A 16,424-nucleotide genomic window follows, 5' to 3' on the forward strand; every position below is an offset into this window, starting at 1 on the left:
GTGGCGGAGTAGTACTTTCACAGTGTCAAGTTGGATTGTGTACAGTGTCACGACCAGAGTTAGTAAAGGCCACACCAGTGTATTTTCCTATAGTTGAACATACTCACTCTGGGGCCTTTCCGGAGGAAGAAATGTTATGGACTGCTAACTGTCTGGTCTGGACCCTGGTCCACACAGGGGCTATACAGCCTCATGCATTATTCAATCAGTGTAGTCACTTCAACACAGCACTCTGTCTGTGTTACCATCACTGAAGAGGGGGGTGGGGTAAAATGAGTGAAAGAAGGGGAAAGAGAGAGACAGATAGAGGTAGAGCCATAGAGAGAGACAGGGAGTAAGGAACGCCACAGGGAATGCAAGGCATATTTGCCATCTGGACCTCTGAGCTGACAGCTTGACACGTTCCAAGAGCAGCGAAACGTAGAAGCAAATTCACAAACTTGGCCCCCTCTTGAGAAAAGTAATGCTGTGGTACATGAAGCGTAATTATTGGGCCGGTGCAACGGCTCGGCGCCCGTGGTAAGTGTCACCATGAACAGTATACGGTCGAACAGAGATCAATGCTCCACTCTCCGAATTAATGGGACTAATAATGGTGATGTGACAGGACCATCACTGAGAGATGTGTGGGGAATAGGATAGACTCTATCGAGCATTAGCACAGACCAGACATATACAAATAAACACATACTGTGTGGCAGTCATTTGCAGTCTCAGTCACACGCATTTCTTGTGCTGATGTCTTGGTTTGCTGGTACAGTAGCTAGCAGGTTCATTGAGTTCATCATACAACTTCATACATTTTTAATACCTGCTTATGGACATAAACACAGGCAGACCCCCCCCTCCCACACTCACACACACTCAAGTATGGCACTAACAAGCTCATTCAAACACGATTGATATTTTCTCAAGTTTTTGTGCTCATGCTCAGGTTTTCTTTGATTTTATTAAATGGTGTACACCCTGAAAATCCATATGCTTGAGAACAGCTTTGTAACAAATGTATATGGTTTTCATTAAAGTATGGTAGAAAAAAAGGATCAATGACCATTTCTATTTGACCAATTTCTATTGCTCACCATTGATTCAGTTATTATTTACATTATAAAACAGAACATTTTTCAGTGAACAAATAATACAGTTAATTATAAAATGTTCAATACCTTTATGGGGAGAAAGCAGAAATATACAGTACAAAATAGTTCTCTTTTTATTGTAGAAATCCATTGATACTGTTTTGATATATGCCAAATGCCTCCGAGCTCAACCCCATTTGAACACTAATGAAGAAAGCAGTGAATATGAGTCCCCAGTCCTCTCTCCACACACACACGCACACACACACACAAAAACTGTATTCCCATTCAAAATCCTATTTTCCCTAACCTTTAACCCTAAACCTAACCTTAACCTCTAAACCTAAAACTAAACCTAACTGCTAATCCTAACACCTAATTCTAACCCTAATCCTAACATTAATTCTAACCCTAAACCTAACCCCTAAGCCTAAAATAGCATTTTTCCTTTTGGGGACCTGCAAAATGTCCCCACTTGTCCACACACCCACCCACCCACCTACTCACCCCACACACACACACGCACACACACACACGCACACACTCACCCCCCCCCCACACACACACACACACACACACACACACACACACACCTACTCACCCACACACACACACACACACACCCACCTACTCACCCACACACACACACCACTCACACACACACACACACACACACACACACACACACACACACACACACACACACACACACACACACACACACACACACACACACACACACACACCTACTCACCCACACACACACAAATTCCAGACATCCGTTTCAAGGGGATTTGACATATCCTTTTAAGGAGATTTTGATGTAGACACAGCATGTATTCAGCGTTACTCATAATTTGTTATCAGTGGCATGAACCGTATTTGTGACACACATACATAATCTCTGGTTCAAAACCACTGTCACGCATTGCAAGCACACTCATGAATGAAGTCAGACACGCTAGACACACACACACATACACCCACCCACACAGACATGCATGTTGATTTGGCAGAAGAGCATGGTAGTACTATAAGAACGTTGAGGCTTCATCCATCTTCAAAGATTCCAGAGAAATTGAAGGAAACCTCTCTGGAACGTTCATCATCATTCAACATACACGCACACAGATAAAATGCCTCATACAGAACATCCATCTCTATAGTGCTCTCACCCTATGGCACTAGTCTCATATCAGTGAGAATATCCCAGAGGCAACTGCGCTTTGAAATGGTTCTGCTGTGAAATCCTCTGGTCCTTTTAATGAGACAGAACCACCAAAGCTAGAGTTCTCCCCAGTGCCCACGAGACAGAGAGATCCAAAACACCCACCACTAAAGGCCTTTGGTGTCAGAGAGAGATGGTAGCAACAAATAATACTGTAAATAGTCATATACAGTTGAGAAGTTTGAGTCTCAGTTGAATTTTTTTTTTGTTCCTGTCCTGAGCCAAGATAATTACAGTTGTCTGTGTGACTGGGAATAGATTGAGTTCCTCCACCACCAGGTGTGATTGGCAGGAAGATCAGCTGTTCTCCTGACTAGATCCTCAGACTTCTCAGAAAAGTACCTCCAGCTACTGAATGCAGCTCTCCCCAGGGGACTAAATGAACAATGAGAGCTTTACTCAAATATTACTCAACAGACAGGTACACGCTGTAAACTTATAAAGCAAACAAAATCCACATGAACACTTCTGAGCCGAGAGCGTAGATTGTTTGAAAGCCTTCTTGGCAGAATAGAAATTATGAATCTTTTTCGAAACCACAGCTGCAAATAATGGGTTGTTCAACAGCAAAGAAAAACCATGGACATGTATTTTAAATTACACACAGCAGTTTGCACATTATAATTTTGCTAGGCAGTCAGAGCTACTTGTTCAGTGCACATCATCAAATCGTTGCTGGGCTGACACTTCACTGTGAAGCCTGTGGTTCCTAGCCGGGAAAGAAGGGACAATCTGCGTCTGGACGGCCATCGCCCTGTCCACTAGTCACCTTCATTAACTGTAATGGTCCATATTCTCCACGGCCCATTTTCACTCCGCCAGCCTCCAGCAGAGTGACATCGCCCATCGTGGCACAGACCGCCCCATCAGAGTCCCATGTTTCCATGCCAACGGTCAGAGAGGTGCTGCAGACGTGAAGTGTTCCAAACCCCCTCAATCTGGACCAGCCTAATTGGCCAATCAAAGAGTTAACATGGCCAATGCTTTAACAGCAACCTTAGTCATAGTTGGATGAACACTGCTGTAGGGCAGCTGAGAAACTAAGATACAGGAAGAGTGTATAGACCTTGTAAAAGAAAACATAAATATTCGGAGTGGTAGAAATCATGAAAGCCATTCTTGTTTCCAAATTACGTTGTCCATGGGCCTGTTGAGGTATAGTTTGACATATGTCTGTAGCAGATGTTTAGAGAGTGCCACCATAATGTCAGGACAGACAGTGATGGGGTAGCCATAGTGTTGCAGGCCCTGATTTCTCTGCTTGTTAGCAACTGGCTGGTAAAACGTACATGTCTCCTAGTGAATGGTGGGTACGTCTCCAAGCCAAGCTCCAGGTAGTGGACGGGGACATGTGTATTCACTCTGAGGAGAAAATAAAGATACCAAAGTTAAAACAATATAGCAGCTGGTGAGTATAGTACATTGGTGGTGGTTACAACATGAAGTTAAGTAGAGTTCCTGGTTAATGGGATCATGCCACACTGCAGCCATGACAATGCAGGCAAAGCAAATTAGGATAAGCAATTAAGCAGAGAATGAAATTGACACCGCTTGGACGGTTTAGAAGTTTGAAATGGAGTGGCTTCGCTTAATAATAGAGACAGAACTATGAGACTCCACAAAATTAAAATACTGACTCGTCATCCATGTTCATTTTCAAATATGTTAATTAAATCAAGTTATTCTATTCTGTTCAATTCACCTTGCATAAATTTGACCTTAAACACATTTTTTAAATCCTTTCTGAATACTAATGGTAATGTGTATTGTGAGCAATGATCATTATCTCCATTACCCTCTAGTTCGATAAAGGCCTCAATGTAAAAAATCGCACTGGTGCAGACCTACTGTATTAGGCTACATGATGTTTCCCCCTTTGAAAGACATCTGTAATTACATGACACATCTCAGCTAGCAGTTTTCCTCTCTGCAGATATGAGAATGAATTAACCCATGTTGCTCCTCCACACCACAGATGTGACGACCGCCTTGATTTGGTCTTATGTAGCAAAATTTGATATTGTGTTTTTTACTTTGGATAAAAGCAGAGACACAGATCTACAATATGGTATATCAAACCCTGCTTTTGAGGAACAATGGGAAAGTAATTCTGCTGTGAAAGTTGATAAACTTGTAACTTCACTTTTTTAAGAAAATGGCCTTTGGAATGTTTTGGTTCCTACTGAAGAGCTCTTCTTTGTCTACACCCATTCAGCATCAATCACAACCTCTTAAGCTTTAGCTCCACCCATCTCTTTAAGGGATGATCCGAGTGTTCTGTCCTAACAACAACAGTCAAGCACTCAAGCTAACTGGCTAACGTGAGAGAACCGTTCACTGACCATTTTACTCGCTTTAGCAGAGCTGGTTAGGCTGTTTTTTATGTTATCCAGAGCGTTGGTGACTGCATCTATGCAGCTGGCAACAATTTACATTTTTTTGCCAACGTTTACTGACACCGGCCATATTCAACGGGTGTTGTGTGTTTGTAAATGCATCAGTTATTCTGAGCTCTCAGACGAGAGTGCTCTGAAATCCAAAACACGCTCAAGTGTTTTAGTACTATATCTCTTGACACAATGATGAAAATAATCATGGCCTCTAAAACTTCAAGCTGCATACTGGACCCTATTCCAACTAAACTACTGAAAGAGCTGCTTCCTGTGCTTGGCCCTCCTATGTTGAACATAATAAATGGCTCTCTATCCACCGGATGTGTACCAAACTCACTAAAAGTGGCAGTAATAAAGCCTCTCTTGAAAAAGCCAAACCTTGACCCAGAAAATATAAAAAACTATTGGCCTATATCGAATCTTCCATTCCTCTCAGAATTTTTAGAAAAGGCTGTTGCGCAGCAACTCACTGAAGACAAACAATGTATACGAAATGCTTCAGTCTGGTTTTAGACCCCATCATAGCACTGAGACGGCACTTGTGAAGGTGGTAAATGACATTTTAATGGCATCGGACCGAGGCTCTGCATCTGTCCTCGTGCTCCTAGACCTTAGTGCTGCTTTTGAAACCATCGATCACCACATTCTTTTGGAGAGATTGGAAACCCAAATTGGTCTACACGGACAAGTTCTGGCCTGGTTTAGATTCTTATCTGTCGGAAAGATATCAGTTTGTCTCTGTGAATGGTTTGTCCTCTGACAAATCAACTATAAATTTCGGTGTTCCTCAAGGTTCCGTTTTAGGACCACTATTGTTTTCACTATATATTTTACCTCTTGGGGATGTTATTCGAAAACATAATGTTAACTTTCACTGCTTTGCGGATGACACACAGCTGTACATTTCAATGAAACATGGTGAAGCCCCAAAATTGCCCTTGCTAGAAGCATGTGTTTCAGACATAAGGAAGTGGATGGCTGCAAACTTTCTACTTTTAAACTCGGACAAAACAGAGATGCTTGTTCTAGGTCCCAAGAAACAAAGAGATCTTCTGTTGAATCTGACAATTAATCTTAATGGTTGTACAGTCGTCTCAAATAAAACTGTGAAGGACCTCGACGTTGCTCTGGACCCTGATCTCTCTTTTGAAGAACATATCAAGACCATTTCAAGGACAGCTTTTTTCCATCTACGTAACATTGCAAAAATCAGAAACTTTCTGTCCAAAAATGATGCAGAAAAATTTATCCATGCTTTTGTCACTTCTACTACTGCAATGCTCTACTTTCCGGCTACCCGGATAAAGCACTAAATAAACTTCAGTTAGGGCTAAATACGGCTGCTAGAATCCTGACTAGAACCAAAAAATTTGATCATATTACTCCAGTGCTAGCCTCTCTACACTGGCTTCCTGTCAAAGCAAGGGCTGATTTCAAGGTTTTACTGCTAACCTACAAAGCATTACATGGGCTTGCTCCTACCTATCTCTCTGATTTGGTCCTGCCGTACATACCTACACGTACGCTACGGTCACAAGACGCAGGCCTCCTAATTGTCCCTAGAATTTCTAAGCAAACAGCTGGAGGCAGGGCTTTCTCCTATAGAGCTCCATTTTTATGGAACGGTCTGCCTACCCATGTCAGAGACGCAAACTCGGTCTCAACCTTTAAGTCTTTACTGAAGACTTATCTCTTCAGTGGGTCATATGATTGAGTGTAGTCTGGCCCAGGAGTGGGAGGGTGAACGGAAAGGCTCTGGAGCAACGAACCGCCCTTGCTGTCTCTGCCTGGCCGGTTCCCCTCTTTCCACTGGGATTCTCTGCCTCTAACCCTATTACAGGGGCTGAGTCACTGGCTTACTGGGGCTCTCTCATGCCGTCCCTGGAAGGGGTGCGTCACCTGAGTGGGTTGATTCACTGATGTGGTCATCCTGTCTGGGTTGGCGCCCCCCCTTGGGTTGTGCCATGGCGGAGATCTTTGTGGGCTATACTCAGCCTTGTCTCAGGATGGTAAGTTGGTGGTTGAAGATATCCCTCTAGTGGTGTGGGGGCTGTGCTTTGGCAAATTGGGTGGGGTTATATCCTTCCTGTTTGGCCCTGTCCGGGGGTGTCCTCGGATGGGTCCCAGTGTCTTCTGACCCCTCCTGTCTCAATCTCCAGTATTTATGCTGCAGTAGTTTATGTGTCGGGGGGCTAGGGTCAGTTTGTTATATCTGGAGTACTTCTCCTGTCCTATTCGGTGTCCTGTGTGAATCTAAGTGTGTGTTCTCTAATTCTCTCCTTCTCTCTTTCTTTCTCTCTCTCGGAGGACCTGAGCCCTAGGACCATGCCCCAGGACTACCTGACATGATGACTCCTTGCTGTCCCCAGTCCACCTGGCCGTGCTGCTGCTCCAGTTTCAACTGTTCTGCCGTATTATTATTCGACCATGCTGGTCATTTATGAACATTTGAACATCTTGGCCATGTTCTGTTATAATCTCCACCCGGCACAGCCAGAAGAGGACTGGCCACCCCACATAGCCTGGTTCCTCTCTAGGTTTCTTCCTAGGTTTTGGCCTTTCTAGGGAGTTTTTCCTAGCCACCGTGCTTCTACACCTGCATTGCTTGCTGTTTGGGGTTTTAGGCTGGGTTTCTGTACAGCACTTTGAGATATCAGCTGATGTACGAAGGGCTATATAAATACATTTGATTTGATTTTGATTTGAAATCGGAGTAGAACGCTAGAGCAAAATTACCAGCTATGTCTATAAACAGTTGTTGCAGCTACAGTCTATTGAAATGGTTACTTGCATGGTGGGGTCTTTTGTTAAGACATGTAGATAGCTAGCTAGGTAAACAATGAGCCATAATCACAACTCATGACGTTACTACCCTGCATGAATCTGCAGGTAGCTAACCAACGGGGTTCAATGTTAGCCAGCTAGCAGACCAATCTGAACTCATCTCTCGGCATGTCAAGCCCACTCAGTATCTCAGCCAATAATGGCTAGCGGGAAGGTTCCTTACTTTTTCTGTGGCTAAACCAACTAGGCTCGTAATTTAACAATTGTATTCGTATTTACAGATGGCATACAAGTCTGTTATTAAGGTACATGAAAGTTCACGTTCAAGTTCACTCCAGAAGGCATTTCTGCCATAAACTAAATTTGATAAAAAACTTTAACTTAACTTCAAAAGGTTCTCGTGTGAAGTAGTGACCCGCGACATACGCCTAGTTTTCTGAAACGAGTCACACGTGTTTGCTCCCTTGGATTAAATGTCCATTAACCTGGTAAAAAAAAGATCTTCGTTCCTCCTGGAGTGTTTTGAATGCCAATGAAATTCGCTGAGCTCCACTCCAGCTTGTATTTAGGTAATGGAATCTCCACACTTACTCTAACTCCAGAGCTACAAGCTGTCAATTAATCTTAAACCCGAACAGTGGCAGTAGGCTCAGTCTCTGCCTTACCAAGGTTTCCTCTTTGCCTTTCCCTCCTTAAAACCCCTAGTTTTGCATTTTAACCTATAAAAAAGCTTATTTTGTGGGCTTGGCTCCAGGTAAATCTAGTGTTAATAATGTACATGTACTGAGACACTTTGGATTTTGCAGTCCAAAGCAATTTCTGGACCTCTTAGAATCTGCATGGAATTATGAAGGTGAAGCGTTTTGGTGCCAGAGCTTAGATAACTGTGTGTGAGTGTCAGATCCTGTCTCCCTTTGACGTAAGGCTACATCTAGGACGCCCTGAGCCCAACTTTGATTAAGCCTGTTATCAAACAGCCAGACACAACTCACTCATCTCTCGTTGAATTTAATAATATAATATATGCCATTTCAGTCTCTCAGGTGGGGGATCTAACGGTGCACTGAGTGTGGTGCACTTCATGCAAGTTCAACTTTAACACACCTCCTACAGCCAGAGGGACACACACACACACACACACGCACGCACGCACACACACACACACACACACACACAGAGAGAGACTTTGATGACAGACATTCACAGAGACAACCTTTACCTCAGGACACTATAACAAATGAATTCACTGAAGCAAACATGTGACAGAAATGTTACTTATGCAACAGAGACAGATAACTCAATAGGGGTTCTTGTAAAATAGCCTTCCCATTGTTGAATTCAGACATACAGTTGAAGTCGGAAGCTTACATGCACTTAGGTTGGAGTCATTAAAACTCGTTTTTCAACCACTCCACAAATTTCTTGTAAACAAACTATAGTTATGGCAAGTCGGTTAGGACATCTACTTTGTGCAGCACACAAGTAATCTTTCCAACAATTGTTTACAGACAGATTATTTCACTTATAATTCACTGTATCACAACTCCAGTAGGTCAGAAGTTTACATACACTAAGTTGACTGTGCCTTTAAACAGCCTATAAGCCTATCAGAAGCATCTAAAGCCATGACACAATTTTATGGAATTTTCCAAGCTGTTTAAAGGCACAGTCAACTTAGTGTATGTAAACTTCTGACCCACTGGAATTGTGATACAGTGAATTATAAGTGAAATAATCTGTCTGTAAACAATTGTTGGAAAAATTACTTGTGTGATGCACAAAGTAGATGTCCTAACCAACTTGCCATAACTCTAGTTTGTTAACAAGAAATTTGTGGAGTGGTTGAAAAACAAGTTTTAATAACTCCAACCTAAGTGCATGTAAACTTCCAACTTTAACTGTATGCATAGGCACCCGCCTCGTGTCTTACCAGTTCTACCGATAGAGTGTATAACCCTTCAGCTGTATGTTCTTAATGTCATCGTTCAGCCACTACTCGGTGAAACATAAGATATTACAGTTTTTAAAGTCCCATCGGTAGGATATACCCACGGGACATTGGTATAAGCTTTCAGCTTGTCCCATTTATTTTCCAGTGATTGAACATTAGCTAGCAGGACGGAAGGCAAGGGCAGATTAGCCACTCGTCATCTGATCCTCGCAAGGAAACCTGATCTTTTTCCACAAAATCTCAGTTTCCTTCTCCAGCGAATGACGGGGATCTGAGCCTGGTCGGGTGTCTGTAGTAGTATATCCCGCCCGTCCGACTCATTGAGGAACTCTTCATCCAGTTTGGGGTGAGCAATAGCAGTTCTGATGTCCAGAAGCAAGTTACGAACAACGCAAAAAAAAAAAAAAAATAGCATTGTTGGTTAAGAGCCGATAAGACGGCAGCCCTCCCCTCCGGCGCCATCGTAATAATGTAATTTAATTTACGAACCCTGCCATGGGTGTTAGCTGTGTTACAGATGTAGGATCTTAATTTTCTCACCTTGTTGCTGGATAACTTTCGTGCAATGCAGGACATTTCATATTGGTAGTGTATTTGAGTTTTAAAAAGGTGTCTAAAGTTTGTACTTTACACTTTGACATTTCAGATTTGAAAATGTATCAACCCCTACAAAAATATCCATTCATTATAATCCACATCATTATTCTGCAGGATTATTTTTCTGCTGAAGCAATCTGGCTCAAATTAAGATTCTACACCTGTAGCTATGATGTAAGTGATAAAAACAGAGCACAAAGACGTATTCATCACAAACAAAGTACAGTTTAAAGATTCCTCACTCCAAAATGTCAACACTTCTTAGACAGTCTTCTACTTTACAGAAAGAATTTAGAGAGTTTGCGACACTGTGTAATTAGCCTGTTAGAGTGTTCACTAATTAGGATGATATAAACATGAGGTAATTAGTTTGCTCTGTGCCAGAGTAGCGGGAGCTAACAAAGACATATAAAAGGCTCTCTTTCTGGGAGCACAGGTCCTCTCTCCCTCTCTCCCTCCACACTGGGCTCCAATTAGCCACCAATTTCTTGTACTACTTTAACTGAAGCTTTCACTCTTCTCATATTCAACATTATGAGACGAAACAGCAAGCAGAAGAAATTAGAAGAGCTAAATCATGCTTCAGTGACCTGTGCATGGATCGTGGAGCGGGTTGAGGTGGCAGTGGATGAACACGGCCAATGCTAGGTCTTTGTAGGGCATGTGATTAACAAGGTCTACTAGGACTGGGGAGGAGGTGAGTGTGAGGAAGCACACTGGGGACTGTGTGATTCACCCCTGCCAACAAATGAGATCATTATGGACGTGTGGCAGCTCTAATCTTCTCACCAGAAAAGGACAAAAGAGAGAGGGATGAAAGGGGAGTAAAACTGAGCTTCTCTATCTCCTTCCCTCTGTCTGTCTCTGTAGAGGATAGCACATTGTTAATGATGCATCCTGCTGGTCATATATTAATATACAGTAAAACTCTGGAGCTTTTCACCTCAAATCTTTTTTGGATGCTCTCTCTCTCTGTATTGCTCTCTCTCTCCCCCTTTCTCTTTCACTTTACACTATTCAAATTAGCATATTGGAAATATCAAATATGTGACTAGTTTCAGGAAACAAGGTGTATGTCGCACGCCACTACTTCAATCAAATCAATCAATCAATCAAATGTATTTATAAAGCCCTTTTTACATCAGCTGATGTCACAAAGTGCTGTACAGAAACCCAGCCTAAAACCACAAACATCAAGAAATGAAGGTGTAGAAGCACGGTGGCTAGGAAAAACTCCCTAGAAAGGCCAAAACCTAGGAAGAAACCTAGAGAGGAACCAGGCTCTGAGGGGTGGCCAGTCCTCTTCTGGCTGTGCCGGGTGGAGATTATAACAGAATATGGCCAAGATGTTCAAACGTTCATAGATGACCTGCAGGGTCAGATTATAATAATCACAGTGGTTGTAGAGGGTGAAACAGGTCAGCACCTCAGGAGTAAATGTCAGCTGGCTTTTCATAGCCGATCTTTCAGAGTTAGAGACAGCAGGTGCGGTAGAGAGAGAGGGTCCAAAACAGCAGGTCCGGGTCAAGGTAGCACGTCCAGTGAACAGGTCAGGGTTCCATAGCCATAGTCATAACAGTTGAAAATGGAGAAGTAGCATAACCAGGTGGAGCCAGGTAGTCCTGAGGCATGGTCCTAGGGCTCAGGTCCTCCGAGAGAAGAGAGAAAGAGAGAGAGAAACAGAAAGAGAGAGAGAGAAAGGGAGAAAAAGAGAGAACGAATTAGAGGGAGCACACTTAAATTCACACAGGACACCGGATGAGACAGGAGAAATACTCCAGATTTAACAGAACCTAGCTCCCCGACACATAAAATATTGCAGCATAAATACTGGAGGCTGAGACAGGAGGGGGAGACACTGTGGCCCTGTCCGACGATGCCCCAGGACAGGTCTTATAACAAAGGGTCTGAATACTTGCATTATGTAAATAAGGTATTTCTGTTTCTATGTTAAATACATTTTTTTTTAATGTCTAGAAACCTCTTCACTTTGTCATTATGTGATATTGTGTGTAGATTGATTAGGAAAAAATACAATTTAATCGATTTTAGAATAAGGCTGTAATGTAACAAAATGTGGAAAAAGGGAAGGGGTCTGAATTCTTTCCGAATGCACTGTATGTAGACATTTGATCGTTGAATATCTCATTCCAAAATCTTGGGCATTAATATGGAGTTGGTCCCCCCTGTGCTGCTATAACAGCCTCCACTATTCTGGGAAGGCGTTCCACGAGATTTTGGAACATTGCTGCGGGGACTTGCTTCCATTCAGCCACAAGAGCATTAGTGAGGTCGGGGACTGATGTTCGACGATTAGGCCTGGCTTGCAGTCGGCGCTTCAATTCATCCCAAAGGTGTTTGATGGGGTCGAGGTCAGGGCTCTGTGCAGGGCAGTCAAGTTTTTCCACACCATTTCTGTATGGGGGCATTGTCATGCAGAAACAGGAAAGGGCCATCCCCAAACTGTTGCCACGAAGATGGAAGCACATCCAGAATGTCATTGTATGCTGTAGTGCTAAGGTTTCCCTTCACTGGAAGTTAGAGGCCTAGCCTGAACCATGAAAAACAGACCTAGACCATTATTCCTCCTCCACAAAACTTTACAGTTGGCACCAGTGGGGGCTCCTCAGAGGAGAAAGGGGGGGGACCATCCTGCTCAGTGAAATTTCATAAAAATAGTGAAACACGAAAAAAATGAGATCAGTGAATGAACCCAGTATGTTGTATTGGGGTTGTGCCGCAGAGCATTATGGGGGGTGGGGGGTGGGGGTTGTATGTGTTGAGAATCTTGGTGAGTTGGTGACATTATTGTACAGGGATTGAAAAGTAATAGTTGAGCATTTTTTTGATATTATTCCTTTCAAATTAGTTTCTTCAAATTACAGGAGATGGAATAGGTAGATTATAAATTGTTTTCTTGTTTTGAAAACATTATTTTTGTGTCCAGTTAGTGCAATATATTTAAATGTGCCTTGCTAACTTCCATAGCAGTAGCTAGCTAGGCACCAGCTGGAGTGTGCACCTTTTTTACATCTGATTAATCATAGTCATACCTTATAGGGTCCAGAGTTAGGTTAACAAAATTGCCCCCCCACTCTGGGACCTATGGTACCACCAGTCCGCTTGCAGTTGTCAGGTACGTGGATGATCAGGGCTTTATTCAGGAACGTTTCTTGGGCTACTTTGATGTGTCAAGTGGGCAAAATGCGCAGTCTGTGTTTAACTTCATGGACAAACTTGTTGTTCAAACCTAAGATAGCGCAGCTGAAATGGAATGTATATGCTATTTGTATTTCCGGCTAAGTCCCCTCCTGTTACCTGATTTAAGTGATGACCACTCCACTACCATTGTCAACTCTCTCCTGACATGAACTGAAGCCACGTCTCATGTGCCCGCTCATTGAATGTTTCCTCTCTAAGCACTGTGAGTACTCCTATCAATTGTCTCACATTACTGCATGTAGAGTCAATCACATTCACAAACACATTATTACACATCAATGATTTTACTCCATGGTTGGACTAACTCATTCTTAGCTCTTTTGTCTAACTGTGTAGTGTGTTGCGTTATTGTTTTTTGTCTTCCAGAGGCAGTTTGGAACTCTGTTATGAGTGTTGCAACCGAGGACAGACTTTTTTTTCTCTATGTGCCTCAGCACTCGGTGGTCATGCTCTGTGAGCTTGTGTGGCTTACCACTTTGCATCTGAGCCGCTGTTGCTCCTAGACGTTTCCACTTCACAATAACAGCACTTACAGTTGATCGGGGCAGCTCTAGCAGGGCAGAAATTTGACACTGACCTGTTGGAAAGGTGGCATCCTATGATGGTGCACATTAAAAGTCACTGAGCTCTTCAGGAAGACCATTCTACTGCCAATGTTTGTCTGTGGAGATTGCACGGTGGTGTGCTTGATTTTATACACCTGTCAGCAACAGGTGTGGCTGAAATAGCCGAAATAGCCAAATCCACTAATTTGAAGGGGTCCACATACTTTTGTATATATAGTGTAGTTGGTTAGCTTTAGCTACCGACAGATTAATGTATGGTGGCTAGCTATGACAATAAGTTTGTATTGCTAGTAGTATGGGTTGGCATTATTGCCACATTCAAAACATCTGGGAACTCGGAAATCTCTTACTTCAGTGCATTCAAGACATCAGGGAACTCAGAAAAAATGACAATGTGCAGGCCTATGTTTCCCTGAAGGTTTCATGTACAGAAAAAGTTTTGAGCCCCTTTGTCTTTGCCTTGTGTTGACCACTGTTTACTTGGAAGTAATCAACAAACATTAAACATTGCTGCCCCGTTATGCACAGCACGTCTTCATTATTAAAGTCACAAACATTCTGTGATATGTTTACTGATGAGGGGTGGTCGTTTGACCGCAGACCCATTGCAGATGCAGGCAATGAGGCAGTGATCACTGAGATCTTGGTTGAAGACTGCAGTGGTGTATTAGGGTGCCTGTGTTTAAGGATTAGGGGTTGTACCTGGTAGGTTAATTTATAATTTGTGTGAGATTGAGGGCATCAAGTTTAGAGATAGCCTGCAAAGTAATGTCATACTTTCCAGGTCCATACCCGAACATTTCGAACTTCTAATTAAAAAAATTAATCTCTCCAGAAATAAGTCTCTCACTGTTGCCGCCTGCGACCAACCCCCCTCAGCTCCCAGTTGTGCCCTGGACACCATTTGTGAATTGATCACCCCCCGATCTAGCTTCAGAGTTTGTTCTGTTAGGTGACCTAAACTGGTATATGCTTAACACCCCGGCAGTCCTACAATTTAAGCTAGATGCCCTCAATCTCACACAAATCATCAAGGAACCCACCAGGTACAACCTTAAATCTGTAAGCAAGGGCACCCTCATAGACGTTATCCTGACCAACTGGCCCTCCAAATACACCTCCGCTGTCTTCAATCAGGATCTCAGCGATCACTGCCTCATTGACTGTATCCGCTACGGGTCCGCAGTCAAACGACCACCCCTAATCACTGTCAAACGCTCCCTAAAACACTTCTGCGAGCAGGCCTTTTTAATCGACCTGGCCCGGGTATCCTGGAAGGATATTGACCTCATCCCGTCAGTTGAGGATGCCTGGTCATTCTTTAAAAGTAACTTCCTCACCATCTTAGATACGCATGCTCCGTTCAAAAAATGCTGAACTAAGAACAGATATAGCCCCTGGTTCATTCCAGAACTGACTGCCCTCGACCAGCACAAAAACATTCTGTGGCGGACTGCAATAGCATCGAATAGTCCCCGCGATATGCAACTGTTCAGGGAAGTCAGAAACCAATACACGCAGTCAGTCAGGAAAGCAAAGGCCAGCTTTTTCAAGCAGAAATTTGCATCCTGTAGCTCTAACTCCAAAAAGTTCTGGGACACTGTAAAGTCCATGGAGAACAAGAGCACCTCCTCCCTGCTGCCCACTGCACTGAGGCTAGGTAACACAGTCACCACCGATAAATCCATGATAATCGAAAACTTCAACAAGCATTTCTCAACGGCTGGCCATGCCTTCCTCCTGGCTAAATCAAATCAAATCAAATTTATTTATATAGCCCTTCGTACATCAGCTGATATCTCAAAGTGCTGTACAGAAACCCAGCCTAAAACCCCAAACAGCAAGCAATGAAGGTGTAGAAGCACAGTGGCTAGGACAAACTCCCTAGAAAGGCCAAAACCTAGGAAGAAACCTAGAGAGGAACCAGGCTATGTGGGGTGGCCAGTCCTCTTCTGGCTGTGCCGGGTGGAGATTATAACAGAACATGGCCAAGATGTTCAAATGTTCATAAATGACCAGCATGTACGAATAATAACAAGGCAGAACAGTTGAAACTGGAGCAGCAGCACGGCCAGGTGGACTGGGGACAGCAAGGAGTCATCATGTCAGGTAGTCCTGGGGCATGGTCCTAGGGCTCAGGTCCTCCGAGAGAGAGAAAGAAAGAGAGAAGGAGAGAATTAGAGAACGCACACTTAGATTCACACAGGACACCGAATAGGACAGGAGAAGTACTCCAGATATAACAAACTGACCCTAGCCCCCGACACATGAACTACTGCAGCATAAATACTGGAGGCTGAGACAGGAGGGGTCAGGAGACACTGTGGCTCCATCCGAGGACACCCCCGGACAGGGCCAAACAGGAAGGATATAACCCCACCCACTTTGCCAAAGCACAGCCCTGTACACCACTAGAGGGATATCTTCAACCACCAACTTACCATCCTGAGACAAGGCTGAGTATAGCCCACAAAGATCTCCGCCATGGCACAACCCAAGGGGGGGCGCCAACCCAGACAGGATGACCACATCAGTGAATCAACCCACTCAGGTGACGCACCCCTTCCAGGGACGGCATGAGAGAGCCCCAGTAAGCCAGTGACT

General features: G+C 43.5%; 1 protein-coding gene across 1 annotated transcript in view; it reads right to left on the reverse strand.

The window, feature by feature from the left end:
• Positions 1-1,796: 1,796 nt before the first annotated feature.
• LOC112231055 (leucine-rich repeat transmembrane neuronal protein 4-like) overlaps positions 1,797-16,424 on the reverse strand; it is a 63,918-nt gene continuing 49,290 nt past the window's right edge. Inside the window, exon 3 of the mRNA XM_024397585.2 lies at positions 1,797-3,669. Coding sequence (XP_024253353.1) covers positions 3,604-3,669 — 66 coding nt within the window. The 3' untranslated portion in view covers positions 1,797-3,603. The remainder of the gene's footprint in view (positions 3,670-16,424) is intronic.

The sequence above is a fragment of the Oncorhynchus tshawytscha genome, linkage group LG33 (assembly GCF_018296145.1).
Source record: "Oncorhynchus tshawytscha isolate Ot180627B linkage group LG33, Otsh_v2.0, whole genome shotgun sequence".
Taxonomy (NCBI): Eukaryota; Metazoa; Chordata; class Actinopteri; order Salmoniformes; family Salmonidae; genus Oncorhynchus; species Oncorhynchus tshawytscha.